We start from the raw sequence: 15,437 nt of genomic DNA on the forward strand, positions 1-15,437 counted from the left end.
AGAGAGAAGAGACATTTGTAGAGGACATTCAAGGAGAAGACAGACACAGACATGGGACAGACAAAGGACAGTGTTCATCTGTTAGAGTGAGTTCAGATTCAGACTGAGGACACAGAACAGATTCAGCTGTAGAATGTCAGCAGGACACAGGGAAGACACTGTTGGATTTGACTTTAGTAGGAAATAAATAAATACATACATATATTCATACATAGATAAATAACTAGATGTCCATATAATTATTTCCAGATCAAACACAGCAGGTGGTCCAACAGGAGGAGAGAAGAGGTTTTTTTTTTTTTTTGCGTATTATCTCCATGAAGTGAGTGATTACTAGCATTAGAATATGTTAAAATGTGAGAAGACATCAGATTGGCAGCATTAAAAATGTTTTTATTTCATTGTTTTCATATCACTTTCAGATATTGGGTTTTAAACACAAGTTTCTTTACTTCAAAAATTAAATGCATGGATATTTTTGTAACTCTACAGAAAAAAAAAAAAACTCGATCACATTGTTTTTTTTATGCCTAAGGAGGAATAAAAACACTCAAGAAAAAAATCTTGACTAAGGTTCTCATAATTCATGCATGAAAGGGTTAAACTTTTTCTGTTTTCACATGTAGAATTTTTGTGAATGCTATCTGCCTCCTGTTCACAATATTCCTGATGTGTTTTGGTATATATATTTAAATGTTTATTTCAAAGTGTGTGTGGGGGGGTGGGGGTGGGGGGTGGGGGTAAAAATGTACACACTGTATGATACATCCATGTTGTGCTGTTGAATACCCACAAATCAAATGATAGATAGATAGATAGATAGATAGATAGATAGATAGATAGATAGATAGATAGATAGATAGATAGATAGATAGATAGATAGATAGATAGATAGATAGATAGATAGATAGATAGATAGATAGAGACCCACAACTATTTCTGTGACAACATAAATACATTTTCCTCTTTAGTGATGAATCACCAATTATTACAATATTTGGTGTTTTTCAGTTAAAATCATTTATTTTGCCATTAGTGTCAATGAAACGCCTGAATTTATTGTGTCCAAATACTTTTGTCCATATACGTCAGGCTGAGGTGGAGTTGATCAGGCGCTGCTTGTCGTTCTGAAATTGAAACTATAAACACACCTGGGCTGGGTTTGGAAATTCCACACCTCATTCCTGCTCACGAAGACAAAGAGGCCTGAACAGACACCTGTGTTCAACTGAAACATTCAGGTGAGTGGAAACCTACAGGAATAAAATCCTGACCATCTGTTTGGTTCTTCTACCTTCATATGGACATATTTGGACAGATCTCTGGTTTGACATTTTTTTTCACCATACTTTCACTTTTATCTGTCATGTATTTTCTGTTTATATTCAGTGTCATTTTTTTTATCTTTAGCTCGAGCTTTTGTGAAATACAAGTATCTTCATGTTAAATGAGGGGTGAAGTTAGTGTTTTCTGTTGTTTCCCATCAATTTTTATGTAATATAATATAACCTGCAAATATATACAGTAGATTATACCAACGCTACATAAACAAAGTCAAAAAGTAGAAAAATAAACATGAAAAAAAGTGTTTTTAATGGGAATTAAGATACACAACCACCAGCCGAACTAAAATAAATAAATGAAATATTACATTATTATAAATAATTCATTATATTTTGAGGAATAAAAGTAATATTTGATTTTATTCACGACACTATGATTATTATGAATGTTTTTCTGAAGAACTATGACTGTTCTTATATTATTATGATATTATGAATGTCACTTTTATGGATCATGTATTTTCTGTTTATATTCAGTTTAATTTACTTCAGTTTTAATCTTTAACTCAAGCATTTGTTAAATACAAGTATCTTTATGTTAAATGATTGAAGTTTGAAGGGTGAAGTTAGTTTTTTTGTTTGTTTGTTTGTCGTCAATTTTTGTTTCATTTTTGTCCAGTATAATATAACCTGCAAACACATACAGTAGATTATACCAAAGCTACGTGAATATACACATCACATGTGTCAAATAAAGTGCTCCTGTTTGTAATCATTGGAAAAATAATTTCTTTTTTCTTGAATTCAACTTCTCAATTGGATATAATCACCCATTCCCAGAAGGAAGTAAAAAAAAAAAAAAAAAATCCCCAGTGTGAAACCTTCAACATACAGTGTGTGACGTGGTTACTGATCTGCTGATCTGAAACCAGTTAAAGATGTTCTCATGCACCGTGCCTACAGTGTTATCATTCAGGTTCAGCTTAATTACTATTATGGACACGGAATGATGCTGAACCTAGACCTGAACACCTGAACCTGCCCAGATCATAACTCTGTAGGCACAAGGCATGATGGGTAATCAGGTCATCTGCCTCTCTTTTCATCCTGATTTTAACTACCTTTAGGCTGTTTAACCAACTTCTAGTTTGTTTCAATCGTATTTTGGTTTGTTTTTACAATCATTTAGTGTATTTTACCCACCTCCAGTTTAGTTTCACTGTATTTTATACTGGTTTTACTGGCTTTTAGTCCAGTCAGTTTTTATTGTCATTGAGCCCGTTTACATCCACACCAGAACTCTGATCATTATCCCATTTCTGGAGTTGTCAGTTTATTCCAGTCCTCATGTAAACAGGATAATCCAGGGTGTTCCTGCCCTTCACTCACTCTACTGGCTCCCTGTTCACCTCTGCATGGAACATAAGATCCTCCTTCACACCCACTTACCCGGTCAGACCAGCGGCACAGTCTGTGCCCCCCCAGGACCATGGGTGACAGGGCCTTCAAGGCTGCTGTTCCCCGTCTGTGGAATGCCCTTCTAGACCACCTCCAGGCCCCACAGACAGAGGACATTTTTAAAAAAGGTCTGAAGACCTTTCTCTTCAGGAAAGCATACCTGTACTCTTGTCTGGTCTGCGCATGCTTTACCTGTTTTTATCTGACTTACGTGCTTTCTGTTTTAACTGCTTAATTTCCCTTCTAATTGTATTTATTGTACCCTGCTTGTAGCACTTTGATGTTTTTAGCTAAAAATGTAAAGTGCATTTTAAATAAAATTGATTATTATTATTATTTTTCAACCTTGGGGTTGGGACCCCACATGCAGCCGCCCTGAATTCAAATGGGGTCGCCTGAAATTTCTAGTTATGGATACAAATAAAAATAAGAACTTACTAATAAAAAAATACATGGTGAGTTGACAGAGACAATCCCAATCCAAAAAAGACAAACTGTGAGTCTGAAACTGAAGCACTGTGGTTCTGTTTGGTTCAGTACTGTACGGTTCTGTCAAATGTTCATTGTGGTCAGTTTCAGATGCTGCAGCTCTTTCATAATTCATAGTTTCAGTTCTTATTTGTTCAGTATTAATTGTCCTCCTTGTAACTCACAGCTGGACTGACTGTACAGATCCTGACCAAGGAAAATCCAGTTCTGCCTTTGGGCAGTAATCTACACCTGGATGTACTGCCTCTGTCCACAATAATATACATTATATAGACTAAATGTCATCTAAAATTAACCTTTATTTGCAACATAGTATAGCAAACTATTACATGATCAAGACCAAATTAATTTTAGCAAAAAAAAAAAAAAAAAGAAAAAAAAAGAAAAAAAAAGTCTCAGTTTTGAATGCCTGGGGTCGCCAGAAATTTGTGATGTTAAAATGGAGTCTTGAGCCAAAAAAGGGTGGAAACCACTGGGATAATCTGATCAACGTTATCCAATAATAGCAGTTTTGTTTGTTTGTGTTTTTTTGCTTAATTCAAGCAAAAAATCTGCCAATGGAACAAGTGAAAATTATCTTGGTCAGATTTCTTGAAATAAGATTTTCAGATCTATTGTCTAAAAATGAGTCCTTATATGTCACTGAAAAGTTACACTTTTAGGTGATTATGTCTTATTTTAAGTGTGATGAGATATTTGGACTAGAAATGAGAGAAACACACTTGGTAAGCTTTAGATTTTGGCAGTGTAACACATGGGTTGAACACCACAGAGTCCAGACCTGAACAACATTGAGAATCTATGGGATGTGATGGAGAAGTCTCAACAAACCACACCCCTTTTCACAGTTCTTTTTGTTTTTGACTTGATTTTTTCAGCTTTCTGTTTAGATTTTCTGAAAGACCAGAATGAGCATCCCTGAGCAAACTGAAAAATTCCTGAAGGACTACCTGGATGAGCTGAATGATGCTGATCTACAGACGTTCCAGTGGTACCTGGCCAAGTATCAGAGGGATGGGGTTCGACCCATCCCCAGGGCCCAGCTGCAGAAGGGAACCAGAGAAGACACTGCAGACAAACTCGTACAGGCTTATGGAGAAGTTGATGCCGTGGTGGTCACAGTGGATATTTTACACAGAATGAATCATATTGACCTTGAGTTCAAACTGATTGAAGGTAAGACGCAAAAAAAAGACAGAAAGTTAATGACAGACATGATTGAACTGAACCCCTTCCTGACTAAAACTATTTACATTTAGAAAAAAAATATTTGTGTTGTTGCTATGACAGATCCTAAATTAAGTGGCGATTGTTAATTTGAATATAACACCTGCAATAACTATGATGCAAATCAGTGACATTGGACATAATTAGCAAAATTGTCATAATAGCAACAGCTACAGATCAGACCAAACAAAAATCATCCAAAAATCTGTTTAACTTCTACAGTCTGACTGATATGGGATTTTCAGGCCGATACCAATATTGGGGGCCAAAAAAAAAGCCAATATTATTGGTTGATGTCCAACATATTAACTATAATTGATATACTGCAGAGCCACAGAATCTCTGCGCAGCAAAAAAAAGTTTATACATCACTTACATATTGACTGATGGTGATTAATCGGTGATACGCTGCAATCAGTCAGGCTCTAATATTGCTATCAATTTACGACCACCCGTACAGGAACAGAGAATTGAAATTGATCCATGAATGTCAGGGAGTGTAGATACACCAGGTCACATATCGTCACCTTCTTAAAATAAGTGCTCAAATCATTTTTCAGATTTTTTTAGGGAGAAAAAAAAAATCAGAAATTCAGTATTTGATAGCAATTTTTCACCAAACATAACTTTGCCTTTTTAACCCTGATCCATTTGTTTCTAGTGGGAAACATTTCAATGTAACACCCAGGGGTAGTCAAACATACGGCCCGTGGGCCAAAACTGGCTCGCCAAAGCCTCCAATCCGGTCCATAGGAGGAACTTATGAAATGCAAAAATTACCGTTACTTCCCCTGGGAAGGAGGGAGGTAACAATAGTAACTGTAACCAGGGATAAAGAGGAGAGGAAACAAACTGTCTGCCAAAACAGTTATACATTTTTTTAACAGAAGTACCTCCCCGCCAAAACAAATGACCAAAAAGGGTTGAAATTCAAGTTGAAACTTCCCCAACAGAGGGCAGTTATAAATTAAAGCACATTTACAACAAGTGGAACCAAGAAATCAGTATAAATAAAATAGACTCACAGAGGAGCTGGTCACCAAATAAGACAGTCCAAACACTGCGGTAAATAAAGAAGAAAGACAAGAACAAACTATGGAAGACTCCCAACAGAGGGAGCTGAATATGCAGGAGTGAGTAACGGTGCAAAAGAAAAACGAACACTAAATACACACGACTGTGAGAGAGAGACAGACAGACAGACAGAGAGAGAGACAGAGAGACAGAGAGAGAGAGCAAGAGAGAGACACAGACAGACAGAGAGAGAGAGAGAGAGACAGACAGACAGACAGACAGACAGACAGAGAGACAGAGAGAGAGAGACAGAGCAAGAGAGAGACAGAGAGACAGACAGACAGAGAGAGAGAAAGACAGAGAAAGAGAGACAGACAGACAGACAGAGAGAGAGAGACAGAGCAAGAGAGAGAGAGAGACACAGACAGACAGAGAGAGACAGACAGACAGAGATACAGAGACAGACAGAGAGAGAGAGACACCGACAGAGAGAGAGAGAGAGACAGACAGACAGACAGACAGACACAAAAAAAACACTTACAAGGCTCAGAGGCTGTAATAATAACACTGAAGATATTAAAGATCAGTGATGTTAAAATCATTTTAGTTGACGTTACACATAATAATAATAATAATAATAATAATAATAATAATAATAATAATAATAATAATAATAATAATAATAATATAATGGATTAGATTTCTATAGTGCTTTTCTATGAACACAAACTCAAAGTGCAGACAGTGGAGCCATTCTTCATTCGCTCTCACATGCTCCCTCCGGTGGTGGTAAACTACACATGTACCCACAGCTGTCCTGGGGCAGACTGACAGAAGCATGGCTGACAATCTATAGCCCCTCCCACCACCACCGAACATTCATACCCATTCATACACCAGTGTGAGTAGCAGCACTGGAGGCAAGGAGGGTGAAGTGTCTTGCCCAAGGATGCAACAGCACATGACTGGGACAGAGTGGGATTCAAACCACCAACCCTTCAGTTATTAGACGACTCGCTCTACCATCTGAGCCATGGCTGCCAATATGACTTAAAGTGGATCACACCAGTTAAATACTATTATAATGTGTATGATTGTGCATATTACTACAAATATTGCGTAGTGTTACCATGGCAACACAGATGGAACTGTGGGGCAACTGGGCTTAAGAGGAAGGTGGCAATATGTACATTCAGAGAGCGTGTCGAGCAGGACCTCATTACAAAAACAGTGGAATATTGGAGTGAATTCACGACAGTGGTGTACAAGGGGTTAAGAACTTATACTTGTTCTTTGCTTTTTGTAGCCAACGCTGGTAGGAATGAAGAACGCATGTCCATCACTGTCCAGGACACATCTACTCCATCGCCCACCACTGGTCAGGAGATATCTGAGCAGACGTCCAATACTATCCAGGACACATCTACTCAGACGTCCACGGCTGCTGTGGAGTCACCTCCAGACCTTTCTTGTGCCATTTGCTTCAATATTTACACTGATCCCGTCACACTGCAGTGTGGACATAACTTCTGTAAGACCTGTGTTCAAGACCACTGGAGGAGGAAGGCCAGTCGTAAATGTCCTCTTTGCAGAGGCGTCACCCAACATGATCCTCCAACTAATTTTGATTTGAGGAGAATGTGCGAACGAGAGAAAAGTGGGGGCTGCCAATCAAGATGGAGGGACTCGCATCAGGTGAGGTCATCTTAGAGTTATAGTGTCGACATGTTCTCAGACGGAAGAACCTCCATTAATCAGAGTTTATTGTGTCTTGTTTCAGTTTCATCCTCACTTTTTAGTTTGGTTTGGTTTTCCCTGATAAACCCATTGGACCATATCTTTACTTAGTTTGACCCTCAAAGACCTAAACAGACCAAAACCATCGACTGATCTAGACTGTTAACACCCGCTGATCCATTTATCCTATCAATACATGTGAATAATTAGTGTAAAATAGAGTTATTCATCTTTTCATGGTCATCAGATATGACCCATTTAGATGTTCAGAGGCTTCGTAGTTACCGTGGAAACACCGTCATCTTCTACAAAAATGATTCACCAGTAAAGCCCACAGAGTTGGACCAGTGACAGTGGATGGACACACTGGGTTTATGTTCAGTGAATGATTTATTTTGGTGAAAAAAGTCAGTTTTCTCTGTTTTGATTCAATAACCTTTGAATTTAGTCTGAGCTTTTATGAACGTCTACATGATCAGTGAATTAAATACAGGAAAATTCATGATTTACACTGAAAAATACAAAATACAGAAAGCAGTCATTATCTCAACACGTGAGATAATAACTACATACATACATCTGTATTAGGGGAGGGCAATATGGTAAAAATATCATATCACGATTTTTAAAAAATAAAATCGTGATATCAATTTCATCACGATTCTTTACATTGATTTTTGAGCCTAATTTGCCAGTTTCTGAACAGTGCAACCAAACAGTTTCCCTAAACCAGTGATTCTCAAATGGGGGGGGCATGAGCACAGGATGGGAGGCAAAAAAAAATCATGGACTCACTGGGTATTTATACGAAGGAAAGCTGAAATATTTAGGTCTCAGTCAACTAGTTTAAGCGGTCTTTTGAACCCCTCATTTTTGACTGTTTTGAAGGGAATCAAATCTTTTGCAGGTAAAAAGTCACTGCTTCTGTTCCCTCTTTTTTTTTGCTTGAATTAAGCAAAAAAAATCTTGAATTAAACAAAACAATCTGCCAATGAAACAAGTGAAAATGATCTTGGTAAGATTTCTTGAAATAAGATTTTCCAGATCTATTGTCTAAAAATCAGTTCTTATATCTCACTGAAAATTTACTCTTTAGGCGATGATGTCTTATTATAAGTGTGATGAGATATTTGGACAAGAAATGAGACAAATACACTTGGTAAGATTTTGATTTTTGCAGGGTTGTTGGTAACCATTGGTCCAGGAAAGTTTCTGTTTTCAGACTGAGTTAGGTGAATATGAGCTCCATATTGTGCATGTCTTTTACTCTTTGTTTCCATTGTGTTATCGTCGGGGGCTGGGGCCTAGGCCAAGACATTGCCAAGACATTTTTTTGGCAGTCAAAAGGAGAACCTCTGATAGCACAACTGTTTTTTTTGTCTTCAATACCTTTTGGCAAAATTCCAAGTATAAAAACAGATGGTCTTTCAGAGTGGGGCTTTGCCACATATGTGTTGATAATATGTAGTTTAAATATGGATTTATGAATATATTATTACTATGCTATTATATAGGACAATACAGAATATTAGATGTATTTATACTATATATGTATATGTGTTTTTGTTTGTCTTTTTTTTTGTTTTTATTAACCCTTTCATGCACAAATTATGAAAACCTTAGTCAAGATTTTTTTCTTCAGTATTTAGCCATGAAAAAAACAATGCAATTGAGTTTTTTTTTTCTATGGAGTTACAAAAATATCCATGCATTTAATTTTTGAAGTAAAGAAACGTGTTTAAAACCCAATATCAGCAAGTGATATGAAAACAATGAAATAAAAACATTTTTAATGCTGCTAATCTGATGTCTTCTCACATTTTAACATATTCTAATGCTAGTAATTACTCACTTCATGGAGATAATATGCAAAAAAAAAACCTTCTTGTCTAACAAATAACAATTGATTTAAACTCAAACATGTTAGTGCAGATCAGGTTTATCAATAATAGTGAAGTTACAGTAATGATCTGAATTACAGTGTATGGGATGGTGCATAAGTGTCCGCTGTGTTGGCTGATATGGAACTAAAACAACAAAACCCATTAAAATACAAGAGAACAGCTGGAGAAGAACTATCCACTGGAGTGGACAGTGCATGAAAGGGTTAATATCTGGTATTAATATCTGGTAGGATAATTTGTAAATGGGTATTATCATATTAATATATATAGAAAAAAAGGAGTTGTTATTGTTGTCGTTGTTGTATTGATATTCATATAAAGTAATTGCTATAAAGTGATCATAAGGAATAGAGATTGGGGGAAGGAGTATCTAAGTTTTTAATTCTTCCTACTCCTTTTCAAGCATGTATAATTTAATTTAATTTATTTTATTTATCTTTTTTTTTTCTTTTGTTTGCTTATCAACATTTTATGTACCAGTACTTACATTTTGTTGGTTGATTTTTGTTTTGATTTCACTGTCTACATGTTCGAAATAAAGATTTCAATCAATCAATCAATCAATCAATGGTTCGAGGGGCAAGTCTATATTCAAACATTTTTTAATTGAGAAAGAAAATATTTTTTTTCATGTACTTTGACAAAACACACTGGTTGTAGAAGGTTGTAAGATGAAAAAGTTAAGTTAAATGTAGATCTCGGTCTTTCAGGGTTGAAAAGACAATGAAAACCTTCATAAAGTGGCAGTTTAATGTTAATGTTGAACAAACCATCTGACTGAGTACTGATATTTTATGTCATATTTTATATTTATTCCAGGTTTTGTCGAAGGAGGTCCAAGAGGAGCATGAAGATTTCGACAAAGTGAAACAGTTCTGTAGTCCATCGATTGACCTCATTAAAGTAAGGAAATCACACTCCTTAAATTGACTCCTACAACAAAGTAAGAGGTGGAGATGGTGAGGTTTTTTTTTTACTTTTTTCTTTGCATTATCCACAGGTTCAGAGCCAGAACGTGGAGAAGAAGATTAAAAAGGACTTTGAGAAGCTTCGTCTGTTCCTCAGAGAAGAGGAAGCCACCAGAGTAGCAGCAGTGAAAGAAGAAGAAAGGCATAAAATTAGCCGGATGGAAAAGATCATGAAGCTCAGAAGAGACACTCTGATGCTCTCTGACACCGTGAAGGACCTGGAAGACTTAGGAGACGGTCCGCTACTGTTGGTAAGTAACAGAACGAAAGAACACCATCAGTGGGTAAAGGTTTTCCTCAGTTAATCTGGATCTTTCTCATGCTTTTACTTTGTCATTTGCAGAAATTCAAAGCTGATATGGAGAGGTGAGAATCCTGTTTTTATTTGACATTAGATGTTTAAATCCAACCAAGATCAGCTCAAACATTATGTAGAAAAAAAAACATATGGATTATTTCATTCCAGTGGGACCTGTCACTGGGTTGGATGTATTAGGCAGCAAGTGAACATTTACTCGTCAACCATGTTGGGAGTAACGTGTTACAAAGTAATGCATTATAGTAACAGATTACTTTCAGCTGTAACACAGCAGTGTAAGGCATTACTAATCAGTTTTCAGTCATATTTTACTCAGTACATGTTCAATAGCGCTCATGTTACAACACACTTTTCGCCCACAATTTAATTGAAAAAAACAAACCAACAAAAAGCAAGACTGCGAGACCTTAAGGAATCCAAAATGCATCAGTAATGCTCTATTTCCTGTTGGTGTTCAGCCAATGGGTGAAGACGGCAGCCGACACTCCACTGTCCACATAGACATATGCTCATGACTAACCCTAACCCTGCTTTACAGAAGCCAGTTAACATGATCCATGGCAATGACAAGGTAAGCTAAGGTTTCTATGACTAGTTAGAATTCTTTATAGATTATGGATTTATCCACCAGCATCCTCGGCACCACCCCCTGTGTGAGCATGGAAAATGTTGAAAAACATGCAAACATTCCTGTTGAGATTCGAACATCGTAGACTGTAGTGTTACTTACTGAGCTGTCTTTGGGGCGCCAATTAATGCATCCCAAAGCTCTCCTATCTGTTGTATTCAGGGGGGTTATTGTTTGACTTTGGGGGCGGGGGTTCTACTGCACATGTGCCATTTATGATAGGAGTCTGTATTTAACTAAAAAGTAATATAGGAGTTATGTAACACATTACAATTCTGACACAGTAATATTGTAAGTTAAAGACTTACTTTTAAATAATAATAATAAGAAGAATAAGAAGAAGAATCTTTATTTTGTCAGTAGGTTCACTTGTAAACGTGCAACACACCAAAACTTGACCTCTGCCTTTAACCCATCACTAGATCATGGACCAGTGGACCAGCTATATACTGACAGCTAACTGCACTTGTATGGCTGGGAAGTGTTAATGTACATACTGATATGAAATGGACACGGCAGAGCCCAGAATTCCATAGGATTTCAACAGTCCAATCCGTCCGTTTAATGGCTTATATCACAAACATCTACGGTTTGCCTCAAAGGGCATCTTTAATGACGGTATTCGGTAAAAGTCAAGGTTGTTTTTTTTTTTTTAGAATTTCTTTTATGAAAACCTACAGCACAGCAAGACATTTTGTCCTCCTCTTTTCTCTCTGTTCTCTCAGTTTACTTCTGTTGATATACAGTGTTTTTCTGACACCAGGTTGCACGCACAACTGCGGTGTTGAAGACCGTGATATCGACTCCGAAGTGGTCTATAACAGACTTGGGTTCTTAGCCTGGGCATTTTAGCCTATTTTTGGGGGTGCTGAAGCACTGTTGAGCCGCACTCTGTAATAAATTCCCATTATGTAATAAAAGTTCAAAATGTAATAAGAATGTCACGTCATCTTGTAATAAAGCCGCATTATATAATAAACTGATGCATTTTGTAATAAACTACCTCAGTGCATTATGTAGTAAATTTATTCGCATTATGTAGTAAGTTATTACAATTTGAGAAATTTATTACAAAATGCACTTGACACATTTTTATTTTCAGGAAAATGTAATAACATGGTTCATTACGTAATAACGACACTCAAGTAGATTTTTCCCCCTCTGTAATTGAAGTATCCCTGCAGATTAGTAGTTGTAGTAAGTGCTAATGATAGCCTACCTATTAGCATTACATTCACAGTTAGTGCACACACTCCAACATGCACACTCAAAGTAGAAAATGCTGATGTTGAACAATAAATGGCTTTATTTCTAAACAGAACCTTTTTAAGGCAAATTAAAATATTTTGATCAATATAAGGTGTCTATGCCAGTTAAAAAAAAAAAAAAAAAAAAAAAAAAACTCAGGAAAGTGTCTTTAACAATGTAAACAACATTTCTGGATATTAAAAAACAGCTGAACCGTCACACGCCTTTGGTGGCTAACTTGTAACTAAAATGTATTTTGCCGATAAACACACACTAATCAGTGCCAAACACGTGTCTAAATGACTAAATGTGTCAAGTGCATTTTGTAATAAATTTCTTAAATTGTCATAACTTACTACACAATGCGAAAAAATTTACTACATAATGCACTGAGGTAGTTTATTACAAAATGTGTCAGTTTATTACATAATGTGGCTTTATTACAAGATGACGTGACATTCTTATTACATTTGGAACTTTTATTACATAATGGGAATTTATTACAGAATGCGACTCAACAAGCACCCCTAAATTGATTCCCAGCACCTCTAAAATATTTTATGGTTGCTGAAATTTGTATTTCTTCTTGTTTACTTTATGTCCATTCTTAACATGCTAGAAAAATGTCAAAACCACACACAGTTTGTGGTTGAAAAGTAATATTTTAACAACAAATATACAGCCCCCTTCCACACATTGTCTCTAAATAGTTTGATCCACCCCACCCCTCTCCCCTTTTCCTGACTTGGACTCTGGGTGCTCCATCTGAATAGAGCAGTGTGTGCAGGTGCTGCCCTCTAGAGGTGGGATATGGTAGTGGTGTAAGTACTTGGTTTAAACCAGGACATGAGACACATTTCTTTACTTCTACCACTTAATACCAACACATTATTATCATCACCAGTCCCAGTTTTTGCTGCATTGAAATGTAGATCACTGTTTATGCTGTTAGGTAGGAGTTAGCTGATGGTTTTTTTCTGGCTAGGAAACAGGAAACAGAACTGAGAGAAGCTGCTGTTGTGTCTGTGCATGTGTTCAGATTAAAGACAAGGTGATACTGTCTTTAACTAACTGGATGCCCATTAACTTCTATTTGGTGTTGGAAGTTGGATAAATGTATCATTCTATATTTCTTATTAGATATAAAACACATTGTTTGGTTATTTGCCTTTTGGTTAAAGCACAAAGAGAGAGAGGGGAGCAGAGCGACACTGAACATATACACTGGTCTACAGTTTATTAGAAATTATCTGCCTCAGAGATCAAATGTGCTAAATGTTACGTATTTTAATCAAAACAAATGATAAAAGTGCTGGTTTACTGATGTTTTGATGGTATATGATGGTGTGTTCTTCCACATATATGTTGGTTTCTGTCCATTTATACAACAGATTTATAAAAGTTACATTGATAGATTCTGTTCAGTGAATGGATTGTCATGTGCAGACAGTGTTTGAAGTAGATCTGGTAGCTCTGACACTAATATTCCTCTGGAGTTAAACCCATTCTCTCATATATGTATACGCTGAGGAGCTGCAGTACCAAAATGGAGGATTGTCTTCCACCAGAAATTAGAGTTAGGGTTTATTTCTTGTATGATTCCAATCCATTCCTCTTTTACTGTGGCTCAGCATTTAAATAAGTTTCATCAGATTTGATGGTTCAGTCACAGAGTTTCTCATACTCAAAAAAATGTTATGCTTTTCTTTCACAAATGTGGGAATTATGGTCTGAAATTGTGTTAAAATGCAAAAAACAGTGAAATTTCTTTTGCCTGACCAGGCAGCACTCTGGGTGCTCAGCACCCCTGAACCTCTGATCCTAGGACCACCCCTGGTTCTTAGGAAGTCTGTTCTCTGGGTCTTACTGCAACCGAACTAGCAGAGTTCACAAGTCCAAACTCAGCGAACCTGATATTGAGGAAGGCCTGTTCACTTCGATGTCTACATGTTCTCTTAGTGTCTAATTCCTCCGCCCACTGACTGGTCCCATTGGTTTGACTGAATCAACATTAACCCCACGTTTCCTGCCAGTGTCAGAAGGTTCTGTCTGATCCATGTCAATTCATCTGTATCGGAATAATGTGAAATCATCTGCAGAGCTCAGAACTCGCTGCCGGATCCAAAGCAACTTCCAGAGGCTCAGATCGACAAAGGCCAACATGTGGACAACCTTCAGTTCAGGATCTGTGAGAAGATGATGAACATGATGAAGCCCAGTCAGTTCTGCCCTTCATCCACATGGTCCTGCCTCAGCCAGGGGCTGCTTTTGTCTGCACTGAACTACTCTGCTCTCATTTTTCCAGGATCTGCAGATCAGGACTCCACCACATCTACAAGGAGGTCTACACCTTTAAGCCTGAGGATGTCAGAGGAGGAGGAGGAAGAGGAGGAGGAGGAGGAGGAAGAGGAGGAGGAAGAGGAGGAGGAGGTGGTGAAGGTGGTGAAGGTGAAGGTGGTGGAGGTGGAGGAGGAGGAAGAGGAGGAGGTGGAGGAAGAGGAGGAGGAGGTGGTGAAGGTGGTGAAGGTGAAGGTGGTGGAGGAGGAGGAGGAGGAGGTGGTGGAGGAAGAGGAGGAGGAGGTGGTGAAGATGGAGGTGGTGAAGGTGGTGGAGGTGGAGGTGGAGGAGGAGGAGGGACTTGGTATATTTCAAGAGATTATATTAGAGTATAAGTTACGCGAGTATTGATTGATTCAGAAGATTCAGACTGATCTCATGAAATGGTGTTGGGAGTCACAGCTGTTCTTATGACATGTGGTGTCCTATACTTACACGTTTTCGACCTTTCATGTTGTCAAGTAGAGTCGAAGCTCAGGACACCTTGGTAGAAATAGGCATTAAAGAGGGAATGTGCTATCCAGAGCAAAGATACTGATTTTGTATGATATACTGTGTTTAAGTCAATTCACTGAACTGACTTAAACACTTTATTCCAGTGGTTTCCAACCTTTTTTGGCTCGTGACCCTATTTTAACTTCACAAATTTCTGGCGACCCCAGACATTCAAAACTGAGACTTTTTTTTTTTTTTTTTTTTTGGCTAAACTTCATTTGTTTCTCATCATGTAATAGTTTGCTATACTATGTTGCAAATAAAGGTTAATTTTAGAGGACATTCAGTCTATATAATGTATATTATTATGGACGGAGGCAGTAAATCCAG

General features: G+C 37.3%; 1 protein-coding gene across 1 annotated transcript; it reads left to right on the plus strand.

The window, feature by feature from the left end:
- The first annotated feature begins 1,208 nt into the window (after positions 1–1,208).
- Positions 1,209–15,150, plus strand: LOC115410446 (tripartite motif-containing protein 35-like). The gene is made up of 9 exons (XM_030122101.1): positions 1,209–1,241; positions 4,121–4,406; positions 6,778–7,166; positions 9,932–10,015; positions 10,113–10,331; positions 10,424–10,446; positions 14,375–14,493; positions 14,581–14,641; positions 15,078–15,150. Exons 2-9 carry the CDS (start codon positions 4,139–4,141, stop codon positions 15,148–15,150), a joined length of 1,236 nt encoding a protein of 411 aa, XP_029977961.1. The 5' UTR covers positions 1,209–1,241; positions 4,121–4,138.
- The last annotated feature ends 287 nt before the right edge of the window (positions 15,151–15,437 follow it).

This window comes from Sphaeramia orbicularis, chromosome 19 (assembly GCF_902148855.1).
Source record: "Sphaeramia orbicularis chromosome 19, fSphaOr1.1, whole genome shotgun sequence".
NCBI lineage: Eukaryota > Metazoa > Chordata > Actinopteri > Kurtiformes > Apogonidae > Sphaeramia > Sphaeramia orbicularis.